Raw genomic sequence first — 24,324 nt, 5'->3', positions numbered from 1 at the left:
GATGTCATTTCATTAAAATATGTGACTGCACGATTTTTAAAGTCTGAAAGTATGTATTCTCCAAAGCACTCGGAGGGGTTATTCCAGGGCATCTGGGTTGGGATGTTTTCCCAAAAAAGTACACATTTCTGTCTTGCCTGAATTATTTCTTCTAATGAGCACATACCACTTTCATAATCAGTAAAAACCGTAAAGCAAAATTCATTTCGAGAATTAGGGGGAAAAAAAGAGGGAAAAAGAAGGAGGGCAAAAGAAGAGAGGACAGAAGGAAGGGACACGGGGTCTACTCCCCCTCTTGCCTGGAGACAGGAAGCCCCAGCTTCACACGCTCATAAGGGATCTGAGCAGGCCTCATCCCATGCAGCCAGGGTCCCTGCCTCTGCTCCTGCACCACCCACGGCCACCCGTGCTAATTTCCACAAAGATCACAGGGGCAGTACAGTCCTCGCTTGGTACCCTCAGGGACTGGCTCCAGGACTCCCACAGACACCAAGCTCCAAGGGTGCTCAAGTTCTTTCTGTAAAAGGTATAGATATTGTGCATAATCTACGCAATCCCTCTGCATAGGACAGGTCATCTCTGGGAGACTTTGAATACCTAACAACATGCATGCTATGTAAATAGTTATTAGACTGTATTTTTATTTGTACTGTTTTTATGGTTATGTTGTCTTTTATGGTGGTTTTTCTTTGTAATATTTCCAATCTATGGTAGATTAAACCCATGAATGTGGAACCTGTGGATACAGTGGGCCAAATGTATTAATTAGGACTAGGTAAATCCCTAACTAGGGCCTGTCCTGCCTGTCCACTTCGTCTTCTTATTAAACAACATGTTGAGGGACCCGAGAGCCTGCTGGAACTGGACGCTGACAGGCAGAGGCCTGGCAAGGAGATCTCCTCCGCTCAGGGTCTCCCTTGTGCCACCCCACATGTGCAAACTCTCCCCCGGCAGCTGGCACCTTCCGCTCTGAGTGTGACAGTCCCTCCCTTTGGGGACAAGTCACTGCTCGGTCCAGCTTCCTCCTCCACCCCCTTCTTCCCAGAAGCTTCTGCCCCAAGGACATTCTCCCTCCTTCCTGCCCCAGCTGCAGGACCCTGGCTCTCCCAGCCTCCCCAGATGAGTCTGCCGCTCCCTGTTTTCCACATGTTGCCTTAACCCCATCATCTCTAGCCCAAGTCCTGCCTGTCTCCGGAACTCCCAGATAACAAATCCTTCTCCTGTTTGACATTTCCACTGGCCTGTTCCAAAGGCTTTCAAATAACAAGTTTGAAGTCCAAACATCTTCGCCCATACCCAGCCCTCCATCTCCTTCTCTCAAACAATGGTGTTGCCACCAGCTGGTCACCAGGCCAGAGACCTTGACATTGTCCTGGATATGCCCTGACCGTCCACCTGCATGAAGTCCCCAGGAACTGGCCTCTGCAGTTCTCAGCCTCTGATCAGGCCTCTTCACTGTGCTCTGTGTTGGCCTTATCTCAGTGTCCATCACAAATGTGGCCTCCCAGAGGGCCTCCCTATCTAGCCTCCTCTCTTCCAACCCCTGTGTACCCAGTGGCCAAAGGGGTCTCTCTAAAATAGCAGCTGGACGGTTCACCATCTTGCTAAAAATGGCTTCCCACTGTCTGTGGAGAAAATCAAAGTCCTTGACAAAAAGTACCAGGGCTTTGTGAGCTGATGCCCCTCCTCTCCCTGGTCACACCTGTCACACAGACCTACTCCTCCTCCAGAGCCAGCACAGACAGTGCCTTCAGCAGGCCTTCCCCTACCCAAACCCACAGGGCTAACCTCCACCTCACAGCCAGGGCTAGCCTGGGACACCGCAGGGCATGTCGGAGGCTTATCTCAGCCTTCTGGGAGAGCTCAGCTTCCAGGAAGAAAGCTCCACACGTCCTCCCGAATGGGCTACCAAGCGTCCACGAAGATGCCACCATCCTTATCTTAATGAAGAAAACAGAGGATGTGCCCAGGCTCATCAACCTACTCTCTGAAACCAGGCTGTCCTTAGCTCTCTTCCTGAGCATGTCATGGTACCCAGAATACAGTCCCCAAGAAAGGAGAGGAGAACTGGCAGCTCAGGAGGCCCCTGGCCAGGCAGGGTAGAAGCAGCTATCCCACAATTCCCCTGCCACTCTCAAAAGTGGCAAGTGTTTCCTGTTCCTTTGAGCCTAACTCAATGTCCCCACTCTTCTACGGGAGGGAAGGTACCTGTGGGGGCCTGAGGTGCTGCCCGTAGGAGGCCTCTGAGTCTTCTGAGAGAGGCCCCGGAAGGACCCAGAAGCCAGCAGCTGGCTTGAGGGGACCACAGCCCATGCTGCTCCACCAGAAAGCAAGCAGGGCTGCCTCCTCTCCAGGGATGCTGAGGGAGAAGGCCAAGCACCCTGAGGCTGGCTACAGGAGAGCCCCACCCAACCCTGAAACACCATGGAGGGACCCCATCACGGGAGCCGGGGACTTCCCTCAGCCACCCCTCAGCACTGCTTTAAATGCCTCCTGGCTGCTCACCTGTGCACGGTGGCCCAGAGCACAGGCTCTTCTCACATGCCAAGGACTCAGGGTGGGAGCCGGAGCAGCTGAGTCCGAGGCGAGCCTGTGGCGCACGGGGGTCTGTATCACTGCACAGAGGCTCCTCTACTTATGATGCAGTTCTGCGCGAGACCCATCATAAATTGAAAATGTCTTAAGCTGGAAACACGTTTAATGCCGCTAACCTACCAAACAGCAGAGCTTAGCCCAGCCTGTCTTAAACATGCTGGAAACACATTCACCTACCGCTGGCAAAATCATCTAACACAAATTCTGTTTATAATGAAGTCTTAACACCTCACGCAATTTATTGAATACAGACACTGCAGAGATCAGCTGTTCACCCTCGTGGTTCCAGGGTGACTGGGAGCTTCAGCTCTGCTGCCAGTGCCCTGCATCACCAGATAGGATCCTACACACATCCCCCAGCCCCGGACAAAATTCAAATTCAAAATTCAAGGTACAGTTTCTACTGAAGGCATATCACTTTTTTTTGTGCCACTAGAGAGTCAAAAACTCATCTAGCTATCCCAAAGCTAAGAGATCACAGGGTCACAGACTAACTTTGGCCAAAGCCATGGTCCTGGGAGCTACAGAGTGCCAGGGAAGAGAACCTGGGATTGTCCCCAGTGTCATGGACACCCTCTCACCTGCCTACCTCCACTTCCACCCCACACTTGCCAAAGTCACTCGAGTGCTAGGCTGTCCTTGGCCACTCCTCTGTTGACGGACGAACATCTTCCCTCTCCTTTGTCATCTTTCCCACCAAACTCTGACCAACCCACTGATCCGCCTTTCCTTAGCACTTGTCAGGTTTCTGGAATCACCAGTTCATCCAAACTACTGTGGAAGAGCCACCAGGGCCCTCCACATCTCCAGCCCAGGGATTCCCTGCACCTCTCAGCAGTAGCTGGCAGTCCTCCCTCTTTTCAGAACACATCCTTCTGACTCCTGGGCCCTCCATGGCAGACTGGCCTGTTCTCAGTCCTCTCTTGCCGGACCCTCCCTAGGAAAGCCGTCACAGCCCCTAGCCTTCATTACCATAACCATGCTGATGACCCCCAGAACACAGAGCCCCAGGCAAGCCCCAGCTGTGAGAGGCACGAACACTAACTTGCCCAATGTGGGATTCCGGGTCTCTCTCCTTACCCAAGTCTTCAGCACCTCAGAAAATGACACCATCGATTACGGAACTGCTTGAGCCAGGAGCTTGTGCGTCATCACCGAGTCCCTCCTTCCCCCAACTCCCACCTTCAAGGTAGATGGCTGCCACCTCCAAAGTCTCTCCAGGTCATCCATTCCTCTCTCTCCACACGACCACCACCCGGGCTGAGCTGCTGTCATCTCTGATCTAGTGATACGACGATAACCTCCCTCATCTGGTGCCATTGCTCTGGCCCCTGCCCTCCACCCTCACACAGTAGAGGACGTCATCTCTCCCTATGGGGCTTAATAACATCACTGCTCAGTTCCACCATGCTCAGAGGCAGTCCAAACCCTCGCCAGGCACACAGGCCCTGTGGGATCCGGCCCTGCCTGCCGTGTCCTGTGCCTCTGCTCCTGACTGCCTCTGCTCCAGCCGCTCGCCTCCTTTCAGCAACGCCAAGCCTTTCCCTCTGGCCGCACATGCCCATGCTGGACCCTCTGGTGAAACGTCCCCTCTCCCATCTGGCTCACACAGGCTCCTCCGTCTTCAGGTCTCAGTGCAAATGCCACCTCCTCAGATGAACTTTTCCTGATTCTTGTGCAAATCCATGCCCCGCTATTATTCTTGATTTCTATAGCCTGCTCATTTCAGCCCTTTTAATTAAGATCGAGTGTCCTTTATCTAAAATTCTTGAGACCAGAAGAGCTTCTAATTTGGGATTTTTTTTTCCGATTTGGGAATATTTACATGTACATAATGAGGTATCCTGGGGATGTGGCCCAAGTCTAAACACAAAATTCACTGATGTTATTCATATACACTTTAAACCCATCTCTAGGAGATAATTTTATGCAATACTTCTGGTGCACCTTAATTTTGACCGTGACTCATTACATGAGGTCAGGTGTAGAATTTTCCATTTGCGTTATTGTTACTACTCAAAAAGTTTCTGATTTTGGAGCATCTGCATGTGTCAGACTTTCAGATCAGAGATGCTCAACCTGGATAAACTTATCTGCTGATTAGTCTACCGTCTATGTCCTTCATCAGATTGTGAGCTCCGAGGGAGTAAGGACCAGCTCCACTGTGTCTCTGAGATTCAACTAATGTTTAACATAGTACCTGGCAAGGAATGCACACACAGTAAAAAACTGTTAAGTAAACAAAAAGACCCAGTATAATATAAGAATAAAAAGCAGAAACCTAATCAGGTAGAAAAATATTACGTGCCTTACACAAACAAGCTCTAGCAAGCATCTGTGTGAAGAGTCTCCAGGAGACAGGTTCAGGGGCAGACTTGATAAAGGGCAAGTGCAAGTTCTATGGACAGAATGTTGAAATCTTAATCCCCAGTGTGACGGTATCGGGAGATGGAGCCTTTGGGAGGTGACTAGGATTAGATGAGATCATGACTGTGGGGCCCCCATGATGGGTGACTGAGCAAACACACAGGCCAGCCACAGGTGAAGGCTGCTAGGGGAACAGACTGTGTGGGCTCTAATCCCCACACTCTGAATAAATGGCATCTCACTGAAGGGATCACTCTTATCCATCCCCTAAGGACAAGATGGGTCCTTAACCACAGCCCCACCTCACTAGGAAGGGCTGTGGCTCATTTGCAAGGGCAATGCCTGGAGAGCAGGCAAGGCGCAGCAAGACGCAAGCTCTCTCTTGCAAAGTAGGTATCTAGGTTGGGGCTTCCTTCTGAGCTTATTTCCCCAGAGCCTTCAGGAAAGTAATATTCCACCCGCCAGCCTTGTCTCAACATGCACAGAACTTCCAGGAAGAGCCATTTGGATGCCCTTGGCCCAGAGTGTAAGGTGAGAGCAGCAACAGGGGCCAGCGCAGGGTGCACGGGGAAGGCAGTTCTCATCTCCAACAGGGCTGAGGAGCCTGCACGGGCAGAGCTCCCCGGGGAGAGCCCTTGGTCAGCATGGCAGCTCCAGGGAACAGCTCTGCTCTGAGGTTGGCCTTGAGCAGAGGCCACCAAGGCTTCTCAGAGACTTATCTGCTTCAGGCTCATTGCCCCCAAGAAAGGAATGCCCTCCAAGGCCACCACCGTGGACCTAGGAGGTAGCAGAGTAGAAGTAGGATTTTAAGAGAAGCTAAGCAAACATGCTCTCTAACTATAATGTAGCTCTTCTTGCACCACAGAGGTAATAAACACAGTGTCCTATCACTAGACTCTAACACCCAGGAGGACAAGGACCTCCAGATCCTTCTCCATTAACTCTTCAACCCTAACACAATGCCAGACCCAATGCCAGGGACCAGAAAACCACCGAGAGATTAAGAGGAATCATCATGAGACCCACAGTCTCCCACTCTAGGCAACCCACTGCACCCAGGAATGACAGACAGGACCCTACTGAGGATCCATCCTGCCTTTCCGGGTGCCTGGGGCAGGCAGCACTAATCAATCACAGTCCTCTTTGCTTACAGAGCCAGGAGGCAGATTCCACATCATTCTCTAGGGATCCCGTCCAAGTCCATCTTTCAGAGAAAGCAGAGGTTCTCCAACTTTAGGAGACCAAGGAATCCTTGGAGAAGCTCATGGATGCAACAAGTTTCTCTCTAAAAGATATACCCAAAACTCAGTGTACAATTTCAAGGTATTCAAGAATTCTCCCTTAAAAGAGATGAACGTCTGGACGCTTCTAAGTCACCCACCCGTATGTAAACGATGACTTAAAGCCAGTTAGAAATGATCTGCTACAAACCCGAGCCAACAAATCCTACAGAGTCAAAAAGAAGCTGAGTGACAGTCCCAAGGAGCCAAGAATCAAATCCCAGACTTGTTCATCCCCTACCAGGCAAGAGGAGAGCTGGCTGGAGGTACTTCTCTACACCCCAAGACAGCCCCCAGGGAGGGGCCAACTCCCTCTGCATCCCAATGATCCTTGCAGACAAGGACAGCATCACTACACAAAGGGGCTGGACTGCTGGGGTAACTCCAGGCTGGAGTCTATTTATACACATCCCCAGAACCCAGAGGTTAAATTACAGCCCCACAGATGGCACAGGGCCAGCAAGGAGATATTTATATCCTCCTGGCAGATGAAGAAGAACAGGACATTGAAGAGGGCTGTTTCCAAATGTGGCCTATAAGGGACACAGTTTACAGGGCAACAGAATCCTCCTCCTCATGGCCACCACTTCTCTCTCCTCTCTCTCTCTCACACACACATACACATACCACTCTCTAAGAACATCTTTGCAAAGAGCACAGCTGAGAGAATAGAAATTGAAAGGTCGTGCTTTAAAAAAAAAAAAATTGCAGATCATGGCCCACTGAGGAACCAAACAGAATCCAGCCAAACTCCACAGATTCATTCCAACAAGTTCCAGGGCTTTCCTGGCTCCATATCCGAACGTCTTGAAGGAAATGCCTATCCTGTCTTCCTAGATCTCTGGTTAACTGAAGTCTACAGCCCAGGGCTCAGAGGGTGTGGTGTGAACTGGGCAAAGCACAAGGCAGAGCTGGGGCTCCTGGCATGCTACTGCTAAGCCAGCTGGAACTGGGGGTGGAGCAGCAAGCACCCCTCCCAAAGGCGCCTCTGACCCTGCTCCAAAGGACGTGGGAGAATTCAGAAGTGCTTCCAATAACCCCAAGGCCTAGCGAACAGATATCCTTGTTTAAACAAGGTTTCTTCAAACCCAGATCAAGGAAAACCTCCAACACTTTATCAGTAGTGACATTTAATAAGACAGCACAGCAGAGTCTGTAGCACATCACACAGGTGACATCATACAGGGCTGCCACAAGGTGCGCCTCACAGCACATCAGTGGACTGGCTTTAATGAGGTGCCAAGTAGGCTTTGGCAGAGCTGCCCCAAGACTCCTGGGCCAGGACTTGTTCCATGAGAAGCTTGGCCATAACTGGGTCAACTCCCTAAGCAGAAGGAATGGCCAGAGGGGCCAGGCAGGCCTGGCTATGTCAGGACCAGAACCACAGCTCCCTTCAGCATGGGAAATATTCTGGGAGATGCCTAAAGATAGGGCCTCATTTCAGGACTCTCAGTCCCAAAGAGGCTTTCCTGGACCCCATCAAGCCAGCTTTGCTCATTAAATTTTCCAACAACTGGAGGGGTCTCTAGTTCCTGCTCCAAGTGCCCAACATTGTGCTTTCCCAAGATTTCTAGCCGCGGAGCCCACCTGGAGGGCAGAAATGTGAAGGAGGCCAAGTCCAGCAAGGAAGGAAAAGAACAGCATCCCTTCCCATGCACAAGGCAGAGCCAAGCCCACTTCCCACCCTGCAGAGGCTCCTCTCCAGCCACCTGGAACCTCCCGGTGCCATCTGGTCATCTCCATGGTTGCTGGGGTGAGCGCGGCAAGGGTCAACAGGTCAGGCCTGCAAAAGCTGGAAAGATGTCGCATCTCCTCCCAGGCCCACTCCTGGGAAAACACTGGTAAAAAGGGCCTTTCAAACCCACCCTTCCACACCACGTACCCTGGGGAGGGTTTGGAATTTCCTCTTAAGCCAAGCTCATGTCTCCAGGAGCATGACCCCAAGTGGCGGGGACAGGCACAGGAAAGCCACGCGGACAGAATCAAAGCAGGCAGCCTGGAAATCCACGTGGACAGAATCAAAGCCGCAGACTGCAAGACCACAGAGGGTCCTCAGAGATGCCTTGGTTAAGCATCCTTGTCTGATCAGTGACAAAACTGTGGGCACAGGAGTGAAATGGTCCATTCAGGGCCACTGAGGAGGCCACAGGCACAGTAAGAAAAAGAGGCAGGTTTCTGCCTGTCACCTCCATCCACCCTCTGCCTGTCATCTCTGCATCTCATCTCTGGTTCTCCCTAACATAAGTCTCCCAGCTCTGAGCCATGAGTAAAGTCCTCTAGAGGGCACTTTGCTGGGTACCACATCCCCCAGTCCCTGCCAGACTCGTGGGTCCGTCCTCATTCTTCCCCTCCCTCCTCTGGGCGGGAACTTTCAATCTGCATGTGTGTGGGCACCACAGTGGGTGGGAGTTGGGCAGATGTGGGTTGGAGGAATGCCCTGGTTCAAGACAGGAGCCCACCACACCTAGGCAACCCGAATTTCCTACTTCAGCGAGCTGAGTCCCTGAAACAACAGTGTAGGTACAACACTGTCCATGAGCCCTGGGGTGCTGCTGTTGAAATCCACATGCCTACACAAGTGCCTGGCTCAGCCCTCAGAACCTGTCCACACACCGCTCCTGGGAGTCCTCAGCAGCAACCCTCCCAACGCGTAGCCATGTTTAAACACCCGTTCTGGTTCCATGATGTGACACTTATCACCCGATTCTCCTGTTCCCAGCTTCCCCATCTCTGGAAAAACAAACAAAAAAACCCTTTTAGGGGCTGGGGTTGGGACACATCAGTAGAGCGCTCGCCTAGCGCACGTGAGGCCCTGGGTTCGATCCACGGCACCACATAAAAATAAATAAATAAAATAAAGGTATGTGTCCAACTACAACTAAAAAATAAATATTTAAAAAAAAAAAAACTTTTTGTTGTTTAAACAGACGCAGACCAAGCCACCAGATTCTCCCTGCTCCAAATTCCCCCCAGCCCACAAAGGGCACAGACCCCACAGGAACTGCACAGTCCATCGTCCACCTTTCCTCAAAATGTGACAATCAGCAAGTGCCAAGGTCCTGCTCTCTGCCTGAGACTCCTTGTTCAGACATCCCAGTGGCTGAACCTTGGGCTCCCGTCATAGGGTCCCTGCAGCTCCTGGCTTCCTGGGCTCCCCTGGCCTGCCCTCTGGCAAGGGATCCTGAGCTGGGGTCACGCTGGTCCTTACCAGCCCCTTCAAGCCTGGTTCCCACATGCTCTGTCACCGTGCATCGCTGTGTATGACACAGCCTGGAAAGCTTACTCCCGCATTTAGCCCAGGGACAGGAAGAGACCGGATGTAAGAATCAGTGCACCCACTACATCATGTCGCAGGACTCATGTGGCCCATCCGGCTTCCCCTCAATCCAGGGACCATGAAGCTCAAAGCCTCAGACCAGCACTCCACCAGTGGAGGCCCTTGCTAGCTCCTGCCTTTGAGGGCCTCCATTTCTGCTAACCCTCCTGGGTTGTAGGCACAGGTATATTTCAAATCACCTCCATCAGTCTGCATATAAGGTGCAGCGTTTTAATTAAGCAGAAAAGCCCATCATCTCTCCAGGGCTTTCCTGAGCCTGTAGCTAACCCCTGCTCCATCTTGGAACCCCAACAGAGCTTGTTTCTCAGCCAAAGTGGCATTTTCCCCTTTAGTGCGCACACAGTCCAGCTCCCACAGATTGGAAAGCAGCAGTGCCTGCCCCCAGTCCATCTCCAGGCCCCGGCCCCAGCCCTGCTTCCTTCTGAAGAAGGTAGTTTGCACCAAATACCTACACTTCTGCCTCTCTGCCACGCCTCAGCCACAGAAACCTGGCTTTCACTACACACACACACACACACACACATACACACACACACACACACACACACACACACATACACACACATAAGCGTAGTCTTCAAGACACAGAGGCTTGGCCACTCCCTCCCTCTGAAGTCCCCTTCTCTTTGGTTTCTGGTTGTCCTCCACCCTCCCTGGCCTCCCGGCTCATGCTGCATCTCCTCTACCCCTCTCTTACGCAAGCACTAGTGTTTCCAGTAAGTCTCTGCCCTGGCCGCCCACACCAACAGCTGCATTCCTCACCTGAGCACTGAAAATCCCCAAACCTGCAGGCATGTCCAGCCTGGACCCCTAGAGTGTTCCACCAACCCGCCTACACCACCCCCTGCTGCAGCTCCCATCACCAACAAGCTGCCCGAGATCCTACTCCTCAGCCATCCCTCCTCCAGCCTTAGGACTGAGTTCCAGACCCACGAGTCCCCCAGATGTTGCTGTGGGAATGTCAACAGTCCACAGGGTCCTCTAATGCTAGGAGTCTAACGCCATGAAAGGCTCCATCACTCCATAGTTATTCACCCAGGAAACCCTGCAGAGGCCACCCACTGATCCCCTCAAGTAATGTGAATGGAGGGCTCACCAGGCACCAGGGTCCAGGTGCAGGAGGAGGTGGAGAGTAAACAGAGCAGAACTGGATCTTGCCTCCAGGGGACTATCATTCAGTCACCCAGTTCTTTCAAGTCTACCTGCCACCCTCCTCTGAAACACTTGACTTTTGTCCACTCCCATGGTCACTGCCCGAGTCCAGGACAGTATGCCACAGGGGCAAGAAAGCAGTACCACAGGGATGCCAGCTCTGAAATGTGCGCTTTGGGACCTTGGGAAGACACTTTCTCTGTTTTCTCACCTGACAGATAAAGATGATAGCAATGCTGACCTCACAGCCTTGATGCAAGATTAAATGAGACACGAAGCCTTTACAACAGTGTCCAGAACACAGCCAACAATCTCTAAACACCTGCAACTATCGCAATCCCTGCCAATCCAACAGCCTCCCGGGTATGGCCCACTCCACAAGCACCCACCCCTCCGGTCCCCACAAGCCACTCCCTGTCTCCAGCCCTTTCTGACTGACTCGCCCCTAGACATCTTTTCTCCATCTCATTTCCCAAGCCTCAATTTAAGGCCAGTGCCCCTCTCTTGTGCTCCTGCCTCTAGAAGACCCCAGCCTCATCCCTATGAACTAGGACCACTTCTCTCCTTGAGCTTCCCCACTCCTTGGAGAGCACTGTGTTCACCTCTGTATGCCCAGGCCTTAGAATCATTTTGTCCACAACAGGGGGCTGGAGAAACACTTCATAACAAACAAGAAAAACATAAGAATTGCCAAGAGGCAAATTTCAAGTCACTATAACAACAACAAAAAAAGCACTTCCTGGGCTGGGGATGTGGCTCAAGCGGTAGCGCGCTCGCCTGGTATGCGTGCGACCCGGGTTCGATCCTCAGCACCACATACCAACAAAGATGTTGTGTCCGCCGAGAACTAAAAAATAAATATTAAAAATTCTTTCTCTCTCTCTCTCTCCTCTCTCACTCTCTCTTTAAAAAAAAAAAAAAAAAAAAAAAAAAAAAAAAGCACTTCCTAATAATTAAGCCACACTTATTAAGCATGTACTACGTGCCAGGCTCTGTGTTAAGCTTTGGACACATGTAATCCAATGATCATGTCAGATGTGGGTATTTTTATTCCTGTTTCACAGGTAAATGGACGGAAGCTGAGGAAATCCTTAAAACTGGCTCAAAGTCACGCAGCTAGGAGGTGGTGCCGTCAGAATTTGAACCCAGCATTATTAGACTTCAGAACTCATTTCTCACCCAGCATTAGCCCAGCTCAGATTGCAGTCCACCAGGAGTGGCCTCTTGGGTCCACAAGAGCACCCTCCTCTGCTGGGCCATTAGGTGGGGCTTCCTTTAGAAGCAGAACTAAATTCTCTGAAGGTCCTTCCTTCCAAGACTCTAGGATTCTAGGATTTTAAATCATTAGCTCCTGGGTGGTTCATCTTGGCTTCCTCTGAGGCTGAGCTCAGAGTAGGCAAACAAGAAACCCGTGTTGAAGCCGGGCATGGTGGCACACGCCTGTCATCCCTGCAGCTCAGGAGGCTGAGGCAGGAGGATCCAGAGTTCAAAGCCAGCCTCAGCAAAAGCAGGGTGCTAAGCAACTCAGTGAGACCCTGTCTCTAAATGAAATACAAAATAGGGCTCAGTGGTTGAGTGCCCCTGAGTTCAATCCCTGATACCAAAAACAGAAACCCATGTTGAATGAATGAACCAATGAGTGAACGGGGGAGTGGATGACGGATGATGAATGAATCTGTGGATGAACAGAGAAATGAGGGAAGGGAAAGAATGCATGGCAACGTGTTCTGCACGTGTCCACATGGGCTTTAACCTCAGGCCCTGTCAGGGGACCCCAAGGAATGCAGAGAAGGGGAAAAACCGGGCGGCGACACAGCACCCTCAAGCCAGCGCCCCAGAGGCGCTGAGCGCTCCTACCGGCACAGATGGTCCGTCCGGCACAGGCTGCGGAGGTCCAGGCAGTTGGGCTTCTCCTTGTCCTCGTAGGAGCAGCTGGGCAGGATGGTTTGCCGGCGGCGCTCGGCACACGCCTGGTCTTGGCAGGAGCAGAAGAGCATGCGGTAGGTGTACTCGCTGGGCACCCGGTCGAAGAACTGGCGCAGGGCCTTGTGGCACTTGCGGCGGTTGCAGCGCTCCGTGGGTGAGATCTCGCGGTTGCAGATGGAGATGTAGGAGGAGCGCAGCTTCTTGCAGTTGTCGTTCAGGTTGCAGGCCTTGGCAGCGTCCAGGCAATGGTTGCTCTTGGCGCTGACCACCGGGTCTGCCCCGGTCCCTGGAGGGGAAAGCACAGCACAGGTCAGAGGCCCCGAGATCAGCATGGCTTCCCAAGCCCCCTCTGCCTCAGTTTCCTGTGAAACCTCCTGAGGTCGTGGTGAGAACTGAAGGCGTTAATATCACATCCAGAAATAACTCAGGACAGTGCTGGGCACAGGGTGTGCTGGGCAGCTATTAGGATGACTTAGTCCAAAGTCCCATCTCGAGCGTAAAAGGCAAGCAAAATGAAGTGTGCATGGCCATGTTCACCAACGCAGGAATCAGGGTGAGTGGCTCAAGGTCACACAACTAAGGGGACCCTGACCGCCCTCGGCAGCACACCTGGGCAGTGCCTCAGGGAAAGGGCACCACTGGCTCTTAGAGGGGCACAGTGCTGGTTAAGGGTCTTCAGCAGCCAGGGCACAAGCAGCCTCCCAACCCCCACCAACTGTGACCACAGAAATTGCCCCTAGACATTCAAATGCCCCCTTTTTTCCAGGGAAATGTGGCTGCTACTGCCACCTAAAAAGGAAGCCCTGAGCTGGGAGTCCTGCAGATGTGAGGAGCTCGTGCACCACCAGCCACGGGGCAGGTGTGCTGGACTCCACCTCAGTGTAATGACCTCTGAGTTTTGTGCCACTGACCAAATGTCTTGGCACAAAGCAGTATTTTTAGGAATCGCTATGCTGCCTCTGCGGTCCTGCCCCTCCTTACAAGGCTCAGTTGTTCCGAGGAGGCTCATGGCTCAGGACCACCAGACCCTTTCCCGCCAACCAGTTGCCACCTACAGACCACCTCCCATCTGGCCTGTGGACAGGCAGACGGAGAGGGTGGGACTCAGACAGCACATGCCCTCCCGAGAGCCAGGGCACAGATCCTCCATCCCAACCTCTTTATCTTACAGACAAAGAAACTGAAGCCCTGATGGGCAAGGGGCCATCAGGTCACCCAGCACACGGGCAGCAAGACAGAGAGGGAACCCCATCACCACCTTCACCAGGAAGGACCGCTGGCTTAGGGCTGCAGATTGGCACCCATGTATGGTCCAGCAATGGCCAAAGGAGGCCGAGCATTTGCAGCAGACAGTCTAGAGTCAGCTACTTGGTCTTTCCTACTGAGTGCTGTGTGGCCCAGGCTCACCCGTCCAACTCCTCCCGACAACTCTGCCTGAAAGCCCAACACCCACACCTCAAGCCCATACCCCCCAAGGCTACCCCCACCCTGACTGTCTCCTTCATCCTGCTGGGAACAGCTGCACCCTCCAGTAGCCAGGGCCAACGCTCTTGACTCGCCCTGGACTCTTATTCACACACACCAGAAAACCCAGAGGCCCAGCCTGCAAGTGTCCAGCGTCCTCCCCTTAACCCACCACTACTGCGACCACAGTCCAAGCTGCCATCACTCTGTGCCTGCAAAAGCCTCCTGCAGGTCCCCCCTCTGCCCTCTGCCCCACCCAGAACAGCCTTCTCTCATCACAGCAGCTGGAATGACAACCTTCCGGAACCTACAGCAGACAGGTATTATTCCTGGGGCTCCGAGCCTCCCTTGGCTTCCCCATCTCATTCCAGACCTCAGCGTGGCCTGTGAGATTCCATACTTGTGCTGTCCACAAGCACAAGCCACAGAGGGCACTGAACTTGAAATGTAGCTGGTACATTTTGAATGTGTACACAAGATTTCAAAATACGAAATTATGAAAAATTAATAAGGAAAAAAAGTATCTCACTATTTTTTTTTGAGAGAGAGAGAGAGAGAGAGAGAGAGAATGAATCGTTTTTTTATATGGTGCTGAGAATCGAACCTCGGTCTTGCCCGTGCTAGGCAAGCGCCCTACCGCTGAGCCACAATTCCAGTCCTTTTTTTGTTTTTTACTTTTGATTACACATTGGAGGGATATATGTTTTGGAGATATGTTAGACAAACGTAGTATTAAAGTTAATCTTGCCCATCTCCCTTCACTTTTTAACCTGGTACTGAACACTGAGAATTCCTTGTCAGCAATGCATATTAGATCTCTTTACCTGCACTGCTTTATGGAACCTGGCCTCCTACTCCCTTCACCCAGCTCACTCTGTTCCAACACTGGCTTCTGTGATCTTCCTGAAACATGTCACTGTGTCCTGGCCTCAGGGCCTTTGCACTTGCTGTTCCCCAGATCTGGAAGGTTCTTCCCTCCTCCCTGTGACCACACAGCAATTTCCCTCATTTGGCTCAGGTGTCTGCTCAAATGTTACCTCATCGGGGAGTCTTCCTTGACCACACTGCACGTGAAAACCACCCCACGCTGCATTCTCTCCCACTCGGATCTATCTTCCCATGGCACTCAGCACCACCTGCCACAGTACGTACTCACTCATTTGCTTGTTTGAATCAAATGCAAGCTCCATGAAGGCAGGAGCTGGGTGGGCATGCTGTGCTCGTACACCATGTGTCCGACACAGGGGTACTGATCAAGTATTCAATCAGCAAAAGGATAAATGTACTTAGAACAATGTCTACTTTATAGCAAGTTCCTCAAAAAAAAAAAAAAAGTTACCAGTAGCATTAAGGAAGCAAAATTGACCCGGAGCAGGCAACAGCGGTCACTACAAGACCATGTGTGATCAAGTATCAATGTGGAGCCAGAAGCGGCTCAGAATGAAGGCTGGGGGATGACTGATAGAAGGAGACTGAGTCACTCTCCCCAACACCTGGCTGGCCAGCAGCCCCACAAAGACAGGAAAGGAAAAGTCCCTCCACCTTGTTGGAAAAATAAAGGGGGCAGTGGTGCATCCAGACAATAGAATAGTATTCAGTGATAAAAGGAAATGAGCTACCAAGCCATGAAAAGACATGGAGGCGGCTCACAGGCAATAAGCCAAACACGTGATTCCAACTATATGACATTTTGGAAAAGGGAACACACCAGAGTCAGGAAAAAAAAGTGGTCATTAGGACTCAGGGGAAAGAAGATGATGAACATGTGAAGAACACAGGCTTTTTTGTTTTTTGTTTTTGGTAGGTTTTTTGGCATCAAGGATTGAACTCTGGGGTGCTTGCCCACTGGGCCATATCCCGAGCCCTTTTTTATATTTTATTTAGAGACAAGGTCTCGCTGAGTTGCTTAGGGCCTTGCTAGGTTGCTGAGGCTGGCTTTGAACCTGCAATCCTCCTGCCCCAGCCGGGCAGCACAGAGCATTTTTAAGGCAATAAAACAACACTGTAATGGTGGGTACATGTCATTGTGCATTTGTCCAAAGCCATGGGACAGACACCACCAAGCGTGAACCCAATGTCAGCTATGGGCTGCTGGTGGTAATGGCGTGGGGCCATAGGGTCATCAGCTCTAACAGACACCCTGGGGATGTGGATCATGGAAAGGCTGTGTGCATTTAGGGGCAGGAAGCAAATGGGAACTCTCTTTACCTGCTCTCAATTTTGCTGAGAACCAAAAACACTCCAAAAAAGAGTTGAGGGAAATTCAGACCAAAAAGGAGTCAATGATTGTTTTCTTAATTCTAAAATCATATATCTTTATTGAAGACTTACTATGTGCTAGACACGTCCACAGCCAGGGGGCCTGAAACCCTGCATGAAATCCAGCTGGGGACAGAGGAGCAGTTGGAGCCAATACTAATGCTAAGCTGTGCGTTGAAGAAGTCGAGGTACAGAGCAGAAAGCACCCACCTGGAGCTGGGAGTGGTGGACAGAGCAATGCTTCTGCTCAGAAAGAGTCAGAGAGCAGGAAGGGCCCTGGCAGAGGGGACCCAGGGGCAGAGGCTGGGAGGAGCAGAAAGCATTCATTATGCCTGGCAACGGAAGCCCAGAGGGAAACGACAAGAGGCAATGCTGGAGAGCCGGGCGAGAGACTCATGGCCACACTGGGGCATTTGGCCTCCCCAGCAAGACCCTGAGCTGCCATCAAACCATTCCGCGTGGCCAGGTAAGGATCCAAGGACGCCTGTCAACACCAAGCCCTCTGTGCAGGGTTCTCCCAGACCAGTGGCTCCATGCACCTGTCACATGCCGGCTGGCGGTGGGGAGGGAAGAGCACAGAGGCCTGGGGCCGAGGTGGAGGAAAGACAAGGAGGGACTCCGCAGAGGATCAGGCGACAACCGCAAGCAGAACAGCAGCTAATTTAGGCCTGTGGCTGCTTCTGGGCTCCCCAGGTGCTCTGTTCCCGCTCCTCTCAGCATGTTCCTGAGCTAATGCCAGTGTAATTATAGCCTCAGTGGCTTCCATTTGGAGCCTGAATAGTGAAAGCATTTGCTAGGGGGGTGGGAAATTTAAACCCCTGGGCCCGAACTTGGTAAATTTCCTAGAAAAAAAAAGAAAGAAAGAAAGAAATGTGGCAACACCAACAGCTACCAGGAAAGATGGCCCTCTGCTCCTGCAGGTAAGAACCCCAGGATGGGGCCGTGCTGCACCATGGAGAAAGACCCCACCTCCGCCAGCTTCTCTCCAAGCAAGATGCCCATCCAGCTTCTCCAGGAGCCTGTCAGTCAGGACAGGGCTCAGCACGCACAGATGCACGCACACCGTGGAGAGCTCGTCCACAGCACAGCCTCCCCCCCAGCCCACCCACTGCCTTTCCACCCACCCGAAGGCTCCTGGCCCTCACTGGGCAGAAAGGAGTGCGAGATCCCAAGCCAGCTCGCCCTCCAGGACCCCTGCTGCTCCTCAGCCAGCCGCTTCAGGCCCAGCCTGAAGCCAAAAGGTGCTGAGGGCAGGGATGAGGATGCCAGAACCTTAGGCCTCTCTCGTTCCCCACCCCTTCCCACTGCAGAGAACTGAGGGACTTGGGAGCTGGAAATACACGCCAGGCCTGGCTGACCTAGGACAGCCTGTCCCCGGCACATGTGCCACTTGGCCCTGGTGGGTCGCCCAGGCTGCAGAGAAGAACAGAGATGGGCCAAGTACTAAATGGCAACAGCTGCCCAAGAGAGGGGACATGGGATTTAATAGCCCTTGGCACTTTCCAAACCTCAGCACATTCATCCTGCCAGCCTCAGCTCCTGGGACATGTCCTAGCTTCTTTATCCCCTTCTTTTCTCATCCCTCTGTGAAAGCCAGGCAAGGGGACCACAACCACTTGCAGAGGGGCAGGAGGGACTTCACAAGAGAGGCTTCCCCGTCAGCCTCCTGGCACCCCTGCCCACATCCCTGCCCACACCCTGGCTGGCCAAGTCCATCTCATCTCTTCTCCCTGGGGGTACTGCTCTGAGCCAATGGCTCATCAGCAGCACTGGGCTGTCCCCAGACAGTGGGGCATCCAGGCCAGTGGACCTGTGAACATCCTTCAGATTGATATTCTCTAAAGAGTTGTTGGACATGTATAAAGCCGGGCTGATCAAACCTCAGTTACCCAGTATCACCAATACAATTTGGGCCCTGTTAACAGTACCACCTGTGTGAATATTGAATTGATTTTCTTTAAATCCCTGAATTCTTAAATGAATTTTTAAAAATTTCCCTGACTCGCTTGTTAAATTTTAGATTTACCCTAAATGATAACATCACCATTTGCTCTGGATTCTTCTAGCACATTAAAAGGCACTGCTCTTGAAATTAAAAATGTTTTTTTCCACACGCATCTCACACTCCCAGCAGCCACTGTGTGTGCTCAAAGAGAATGGCTCACCTAGAGAGAGGAGCTCAAACTCTGGTGCCCCTGTGACTCACTGGCCCTAAGCAGGACCTGCCGCATCAGGCACTTTGTGGCTGGCACCCAGGCACGGGATTTCACAAGCTCCCCGTTATTTGGAAGCCACCTTCCAAAGCATAAGAACCAGCACCTAGAGGTGAGGCTGAGCCGCCCGTGGCCCATTTGTGGACATACCCACCCACTCACCCAGCACACAGTTTACCAGACCCACCCCCAACAGAAGGTGGCCTGTGACCCTCTGCTGTCATCTAGCATGTTCTCTGTGGGATTTTCATTCCCCCTGCCCATCTCTCTGTTCCCAACTCATCCAGATAGACTTTCCAGCCACAAAGGGGCCTCTCCCTGCAGGAATGAGAGCAAGAGGGTCACTGTTCTATAATACTCCCAAGCCAATGGGGGACCCGTATGTCTCACCGTCCCTTCTTGCCCTTCCAGGAAACTGCCAGCTGGTCCCCTGCTCCTAGACCCTATTTGCAGCTCTGCCATGTCTGCCCCTAAGCCCTTCCTGAATCCTTGGGCCAGGCTGTATGGCTCTGCTACTCAAGTGGGGGTCAGAGAACCTGGGTCCTAACCCTGTATCCACCTCTCCTGGTTATTCAAGACTCCAGGGAAACCCCTACCCCTCTCAAGGTCTGGGTCTCATTTCTTCTCATGAAAATTGATGGGTTTTGATCATATGATCTTTCACATTTGGTGACTCTCCTGCCTACCCATCTGACACACCAGGGTGAGATGCTGAGGAGTGGAGGGCCTGGGAGAGCACCCCTGTCCGACACGTCAACCACGGCAGACTCAAAGGAATCTACCTGCTCCTGTGCAGACACCACTGTATGTGTGTGTGTGTGTGTGTGTGTGTGCGCACGTGCGCGCGCGTGTGCACACGCACACACACATACACACACACAGAGGCTCCTGACCACACCACAAACAGCCATGGCCCTGCAGTTAGCAGTTGGTCCAGCAGCTGTCAGTCACCACATATTTCCATGACGATATGCCAGGCCCTAGAAATTCAGCTGTGAACAAGAAAGACAGAATCCCTACTCTTCAGGGGCTTTTCTTCCTGTGTGAGTCTGGTAATAAACACACAAATAAATTAAATAATTTAAGGTTGATAAGTGCAATGAATAGGATAAGGAAATTCAGGGCACAAAGAGAGGAAGTGATGTTGAACGGAGATACAATGATGGGCAGGAGTGACACACACACATGAAAAAAGTCAAATATGCCTGGCACAGAGGCACACACCTGTAATTCCAGCACCTCAGAAGGCTGAGGCAGGAGGATCACAAGTTCAAGGCCAGCCTCAGCATCTTAGCAAGGCCCTAAGCAACTTAGCAAGAATCTGTCTCTAAATAAAGTATTTTTAAAAGGGTTGGGGATGTGGCTCAGTGGTTAAGCACCCTTGGTTTTGATCCCCAGTAACAACAACAACAAAAATCCAATGTAAGGAAATTCCCAGCAGAAAGAAGAGCAGGTGCATAAGAGACAGGAATGAGCTTTGCATGTTCCCTGTTTAAAAAAAAAAAAAAGAAAAAACTATGATGGCTGAAATTTCCCAAACAAGGCAAAAGTTAGAAAAGAAGTCAGAGGCACCATCAGGGGACAGCACAACACCTTGCAGGACAGGGTAAGAGCTTTAGGTTTTGCTCTAAAATAATAAGCACTTGGAGAGCATGAAGGAGGCAACCACAGGAGCTCATTTGCCAGCATAGAGAAGACAGAATATCCATGGAGGGGTCGGGAGAGGGGTAAGGAGAAGATGAGGAACAGGCTGCTGCAGTAGCAGGTGCAGAGGTGGAGGTTTGGGTGGGGTGGTCACCCCACAGAGATGGCAAGAAATGAGGCCATTCTGCATGTAACTTAGGGATAACACTAATGAGATTGGCTAGATGCTGAGTGGAAGGAGAGAGAACTCTCAAGGAAAATTCCTGGGTTGGGCACTAAGCACCAAAAGGATGGTGATAGCATTTCATGAAACAGGAAAACCTCCGAAGGACGGGCAGGACCAAATGGACAGTTCTGATCTGAATTTGGTAAGTGCACCAGGCCCAAAGGTGTCCAGGTGAGATGGTGACAAGGCCAAGGATCTGCAGGCTAAAGTTAGGAGATGACCTGGGCTAGAGATACCAGACCGGCTAACTGACATGAGAGGCTCCTTAAAGCCACTTAACAAAGTCACCTAGATTGAGGTGAAAATAAAGAAGAGAAAAGAACCCAAGACAGATCCCTGAGGTGCAGATGTTTAGTAGTGACCAGGAAGAGTGGACCTTGAGTTGGAGGAAAATCAAGAGGTGTTGGTTTCATGGAACTGAAGACAAAGAGTTTCCCAAAGGAAGAAGGATGATGGTCAACTGAAGCCAAATAATTGGGGGTGTATTGGCAGTGAAACTAAGACTAAGCCAACTCCCCCAGAGTGGAATGGAAGGCAGGAAGAACAGGAAGAGGGAGAGGCCCGAAGAGACCTCCAGGCCCAGCCTTCCCTGTGGGGTTGCAACCACCCAGGCACCACCCCGATACATCTCACCCTCAGGGACCTTCAACCTCGGATGCACTCTTACAAGCAGCACTTACTGAGCTCCCCCCATGGGTCAGACGCTGATGGAGAGATGAGCAAAAGCAGCAGGCTCCTGCCTGTCCAGAGCTTACAGTCCAGTGAAGGGAGAGCCCAGAACCAAGCAAGCAAATGCCCAGATCACCCTGCAGCTGAGGCTGCTGGTTAAGAGTGCAGACTCTGTCCCAGCAGTGGCTTGGGATATGGAGGACCATCAGGGGCTGGGCCACTGACTGGCAGAGCAAGAGCCCACAGGTTATGTATGTCACTTCTTGAGTCTCATCTGCAAACTGGGACATGACACCCACCCGCCTACACACAGGGCTACACAAGGATTGGACAGGTCGATGTGGATGAAAACACCAGCCTTGGCCTGGGTGTAATGGGTGTCCCCAGAAGGCCCATATGCTAAAATCTTGGTCCCCAGGGTGGCACTACTGGGAGGTCTGGGAACCTTAAGAGGTGGGGCTTTGTGGGAGGTCATAGGTCATTAGGGTTATGCTCTTGGAAGGTAGTTCTCAAGAGAGAATAGTCACCAAAGCCTGAGTCTGGCCCACCCACTCCTGGTTCAGGTTCAAGATGTTAGCTCCCATACCTACTCCCTCCATGATGGGTGACCAATGGGGCTGCCTGATCTTTCACTCAATTTCCAAAACTGTGAGCTAAATAAGCCTTTTATCTTTGTAAATTAGCTCTCAGGTCATTCACTGTGGCCATGAACAGATAACTAACAATGTCTCTCAAAGATTCCACATCACGGTGCATATGCAATAAAAACTTGTTTAAAAAAATGTCCCCTGGTTAGAAAGATCCTTCCTCCCATCTCTCCATTCCTGCCCTGCTCCTAGAAAGGGCCAGACCCTGTGCTCCAGCTTCCGCACACCATGCCCTTAGGAGAAAAGAGTTGGAAGTCTCTCCCTTCATGACCTCGTCTTGTCCATCCCAGAAGCCTCCTTAAACAGGACTTCAGCACCTTCTCAATTCTGGTCTCTGCTCTAGTGGGGGTGGTGGGCCGGATCCTTTAGCAACTAGCCAGAAGTGGTATGTATCTCAGCTTCTCCAAGAATACAGGACCAATCCCACTGCCTCAGCTCCCTGTCCTCTCAGGTAAGTCCAGAGACCCAGAGGGAGCCAAACTCCCATCCCCGGCTGCTCTGCGTGTCCCGGGCTCTATGCTCCTCAAACCTGCCCTGGAAATCCCAGTGCAAACCCCAGCCCTTTCTATCTCCACCCTCTCTCTGAACTTCCCCTCACCTCAACAGCCCCATGGCAACACCGCAGTCACCCCAAGCATTCTTCAAGGGAAGCTGAATTTTTGGAAGCAAGCCAAACCACCAAAAATCAATTTGATGAATGGAAAACTCACTGAAAATCAATGAAAAAAATCAATTTTGATGCTTCTGAATATTATTTTATATTTTGTCAACTTTTAACCATGTTTAAAATTCTTTCTCCAATTCTTCAAAAAGGCAGGTGAGTCTTAATTTTATGGTTCTCACAATTAAAAACTTAAGCGCCATTCTTTCGCAGTTGAAAGGACATTTTCAGCCATATTTGAATCCCCTCTTTCTTTGACATATAGTTTTGGGGTTGGAGGGACTGATTTAGGGACTTTACCATTCTCACACCAGTCCTCACAATAGCGTGTCAGTTTTAATTTTGTATTTGGTAACAAGTAAAAACCAAAATTGAGGCATATCAAATTGAAGTGACTAACCTAAATCTTTCCTTGACATTTTTCATTTTGTGGTGAGTGATTTGTAGGATTTGGGACAACAATCAGAAGAGAAAATTTTGTTACCGACTATGAAATACACTTTTCTCCTAAGAAGTCTATATTAACTCATGACACTTAGATTTAAAAAAAAAATCAAAAGAAAAAAAAAACTCAATATATCTTAAAACACAGTCACAAAGTCCATCTGCAAAAACCTTCCAAAGACACGAAACCCATTCAGTATGAATTTCTAAAAACTTTTTAAATAATTCCAAGAAATGGAGTTGAGTAAATGGATGCATTTGGCAAAATTAGCAACTGATCATTTAACACACCAATGACAGAAAGGACCATAAGCTCCTGCATAGCCGACCTCCAAGCCCATAAGGTAAGAGAGCGTCCCTTCTCCCCACTTCTGTGCCATCTGTCTTGATGCGAAGCTCATGCCACCAGTCCACTGCCCCACTCCGCTGTGGGGCTATCCGCACCAACCCACCATTCCTGTGGAGAGCAGTCTCACACCTGGCTCACCCTACCCTTGCTGCCACCCTCCATGGCCTTCCTGCTCATCTGTCTCCCACTCTGGTGATCTCCTCCTAGCCCTGGCTCCTCAGGGCTGTGGTGGTCATGTCCTTGGCCTTCATAACATCCATACCAAACGTCTCAACCTCAGACCACCATCCCTCTCCTTACCGCCCGCTCCCTCCCTGGAACTCCTACTCCAGCAATTTCTCAGCCTCCCCCAGACCCTGACCCACTGACCCAGCACTTGCTCTCCCTCAACCATCCCATACCCCGTCCTTACGCCCTCCTCCCCCAGCCCAGACTTCCTGGCCTCCAGGAAGACACCTGACCTCCAACAACCCTGGGGAAGCCTAACCACCCTTCGAGCGGCTGACTGTCACCCGGAAACACACACAAACAGGATGAGTGGTGTCATCTCAAATCCCTGCCCTCAAGCCTCTAATGCTTTAAAATGACCATTTACACTTCTCCTGCCTCAGTCTCCCTAGACTGTCTCTCCCACCCCAATGACACTGCCTCGGTATCTGCAGGCTGCTATGACAAAACACCACAGATAGGGTGGCTTGTAAATAACAGAAGTTTACTTCTTACTTCTTTTTCAGCCCCCAGCCCCTACTTGGCTGCTCTCATTCATATTAAAGCTTGAGAGGGCATCTCTGGTGGCTCTTGTAACCTGCTCACCTCACGTTCTCTCCTGCAAACTCCCCAGACTGGCCTTTCACCCCGCCCTCCTCAAGGACGAGGTCCCCAGACCACCACAGCCCCACGTGCCGAGTCAGATGGCAGCTCCTCCAAGCTTCTCCCACTGGGCACCGGGCATGGATGGTCACTTCCTTTTTCTTGAAACGCGTGCCCGTCTCAGCTTCCCAGATGTTCCCCTCTCACCCTCATCTTAGCCCCTCTTCTTGGGAAGCCCCAGCCTCCCTCTGGTCTCTGGCCAGACACTGCCCCTCAGTGAC

At 51.4% G+C, this 24,324-nt stretch overlaps 1 protein-coding gene across 1 annotated transcript in view; it reads right to left on the bottom strand.

The window, feature by feature from the left end:
* Gfra2 (GDNF family receptor alpha 2) overlaps positions 1-24,324 on the bottom strand; it is an 83,654-nt gene that overhangs the window by 38,886 nt on the left and 20,444 nt on the right. The window contains exon 4 of the mRNA XM_026397503.2: positions 12,589-12,943. Within this exon, the coding sequence (XP_026253288.1) occupies positions 12,589-12,943 (355 nt within the window). The remainder of the gene's footprint in view (positions 1-12,588; positions 12,944-24,324) is intronic.

The sequence above is a fragment of the Urocitellus parryii genome, chromosome 14 (assembly GCF_045843805.1).
Source record: "Urocitellus parryii isolate mUroPar1 chromosome 14, mUroPar1.hap1, whole genome shotgun sequence".
Lineage (NCBI taxonomy): Eukaryota > Metazoa > Chordata > Mammalia > Rodentia > Sciuridae > Urocitellus > Urocitellus parryii.
This window is presented reverse-complemented; position numbering and strand designations above follow the sequence as displayed.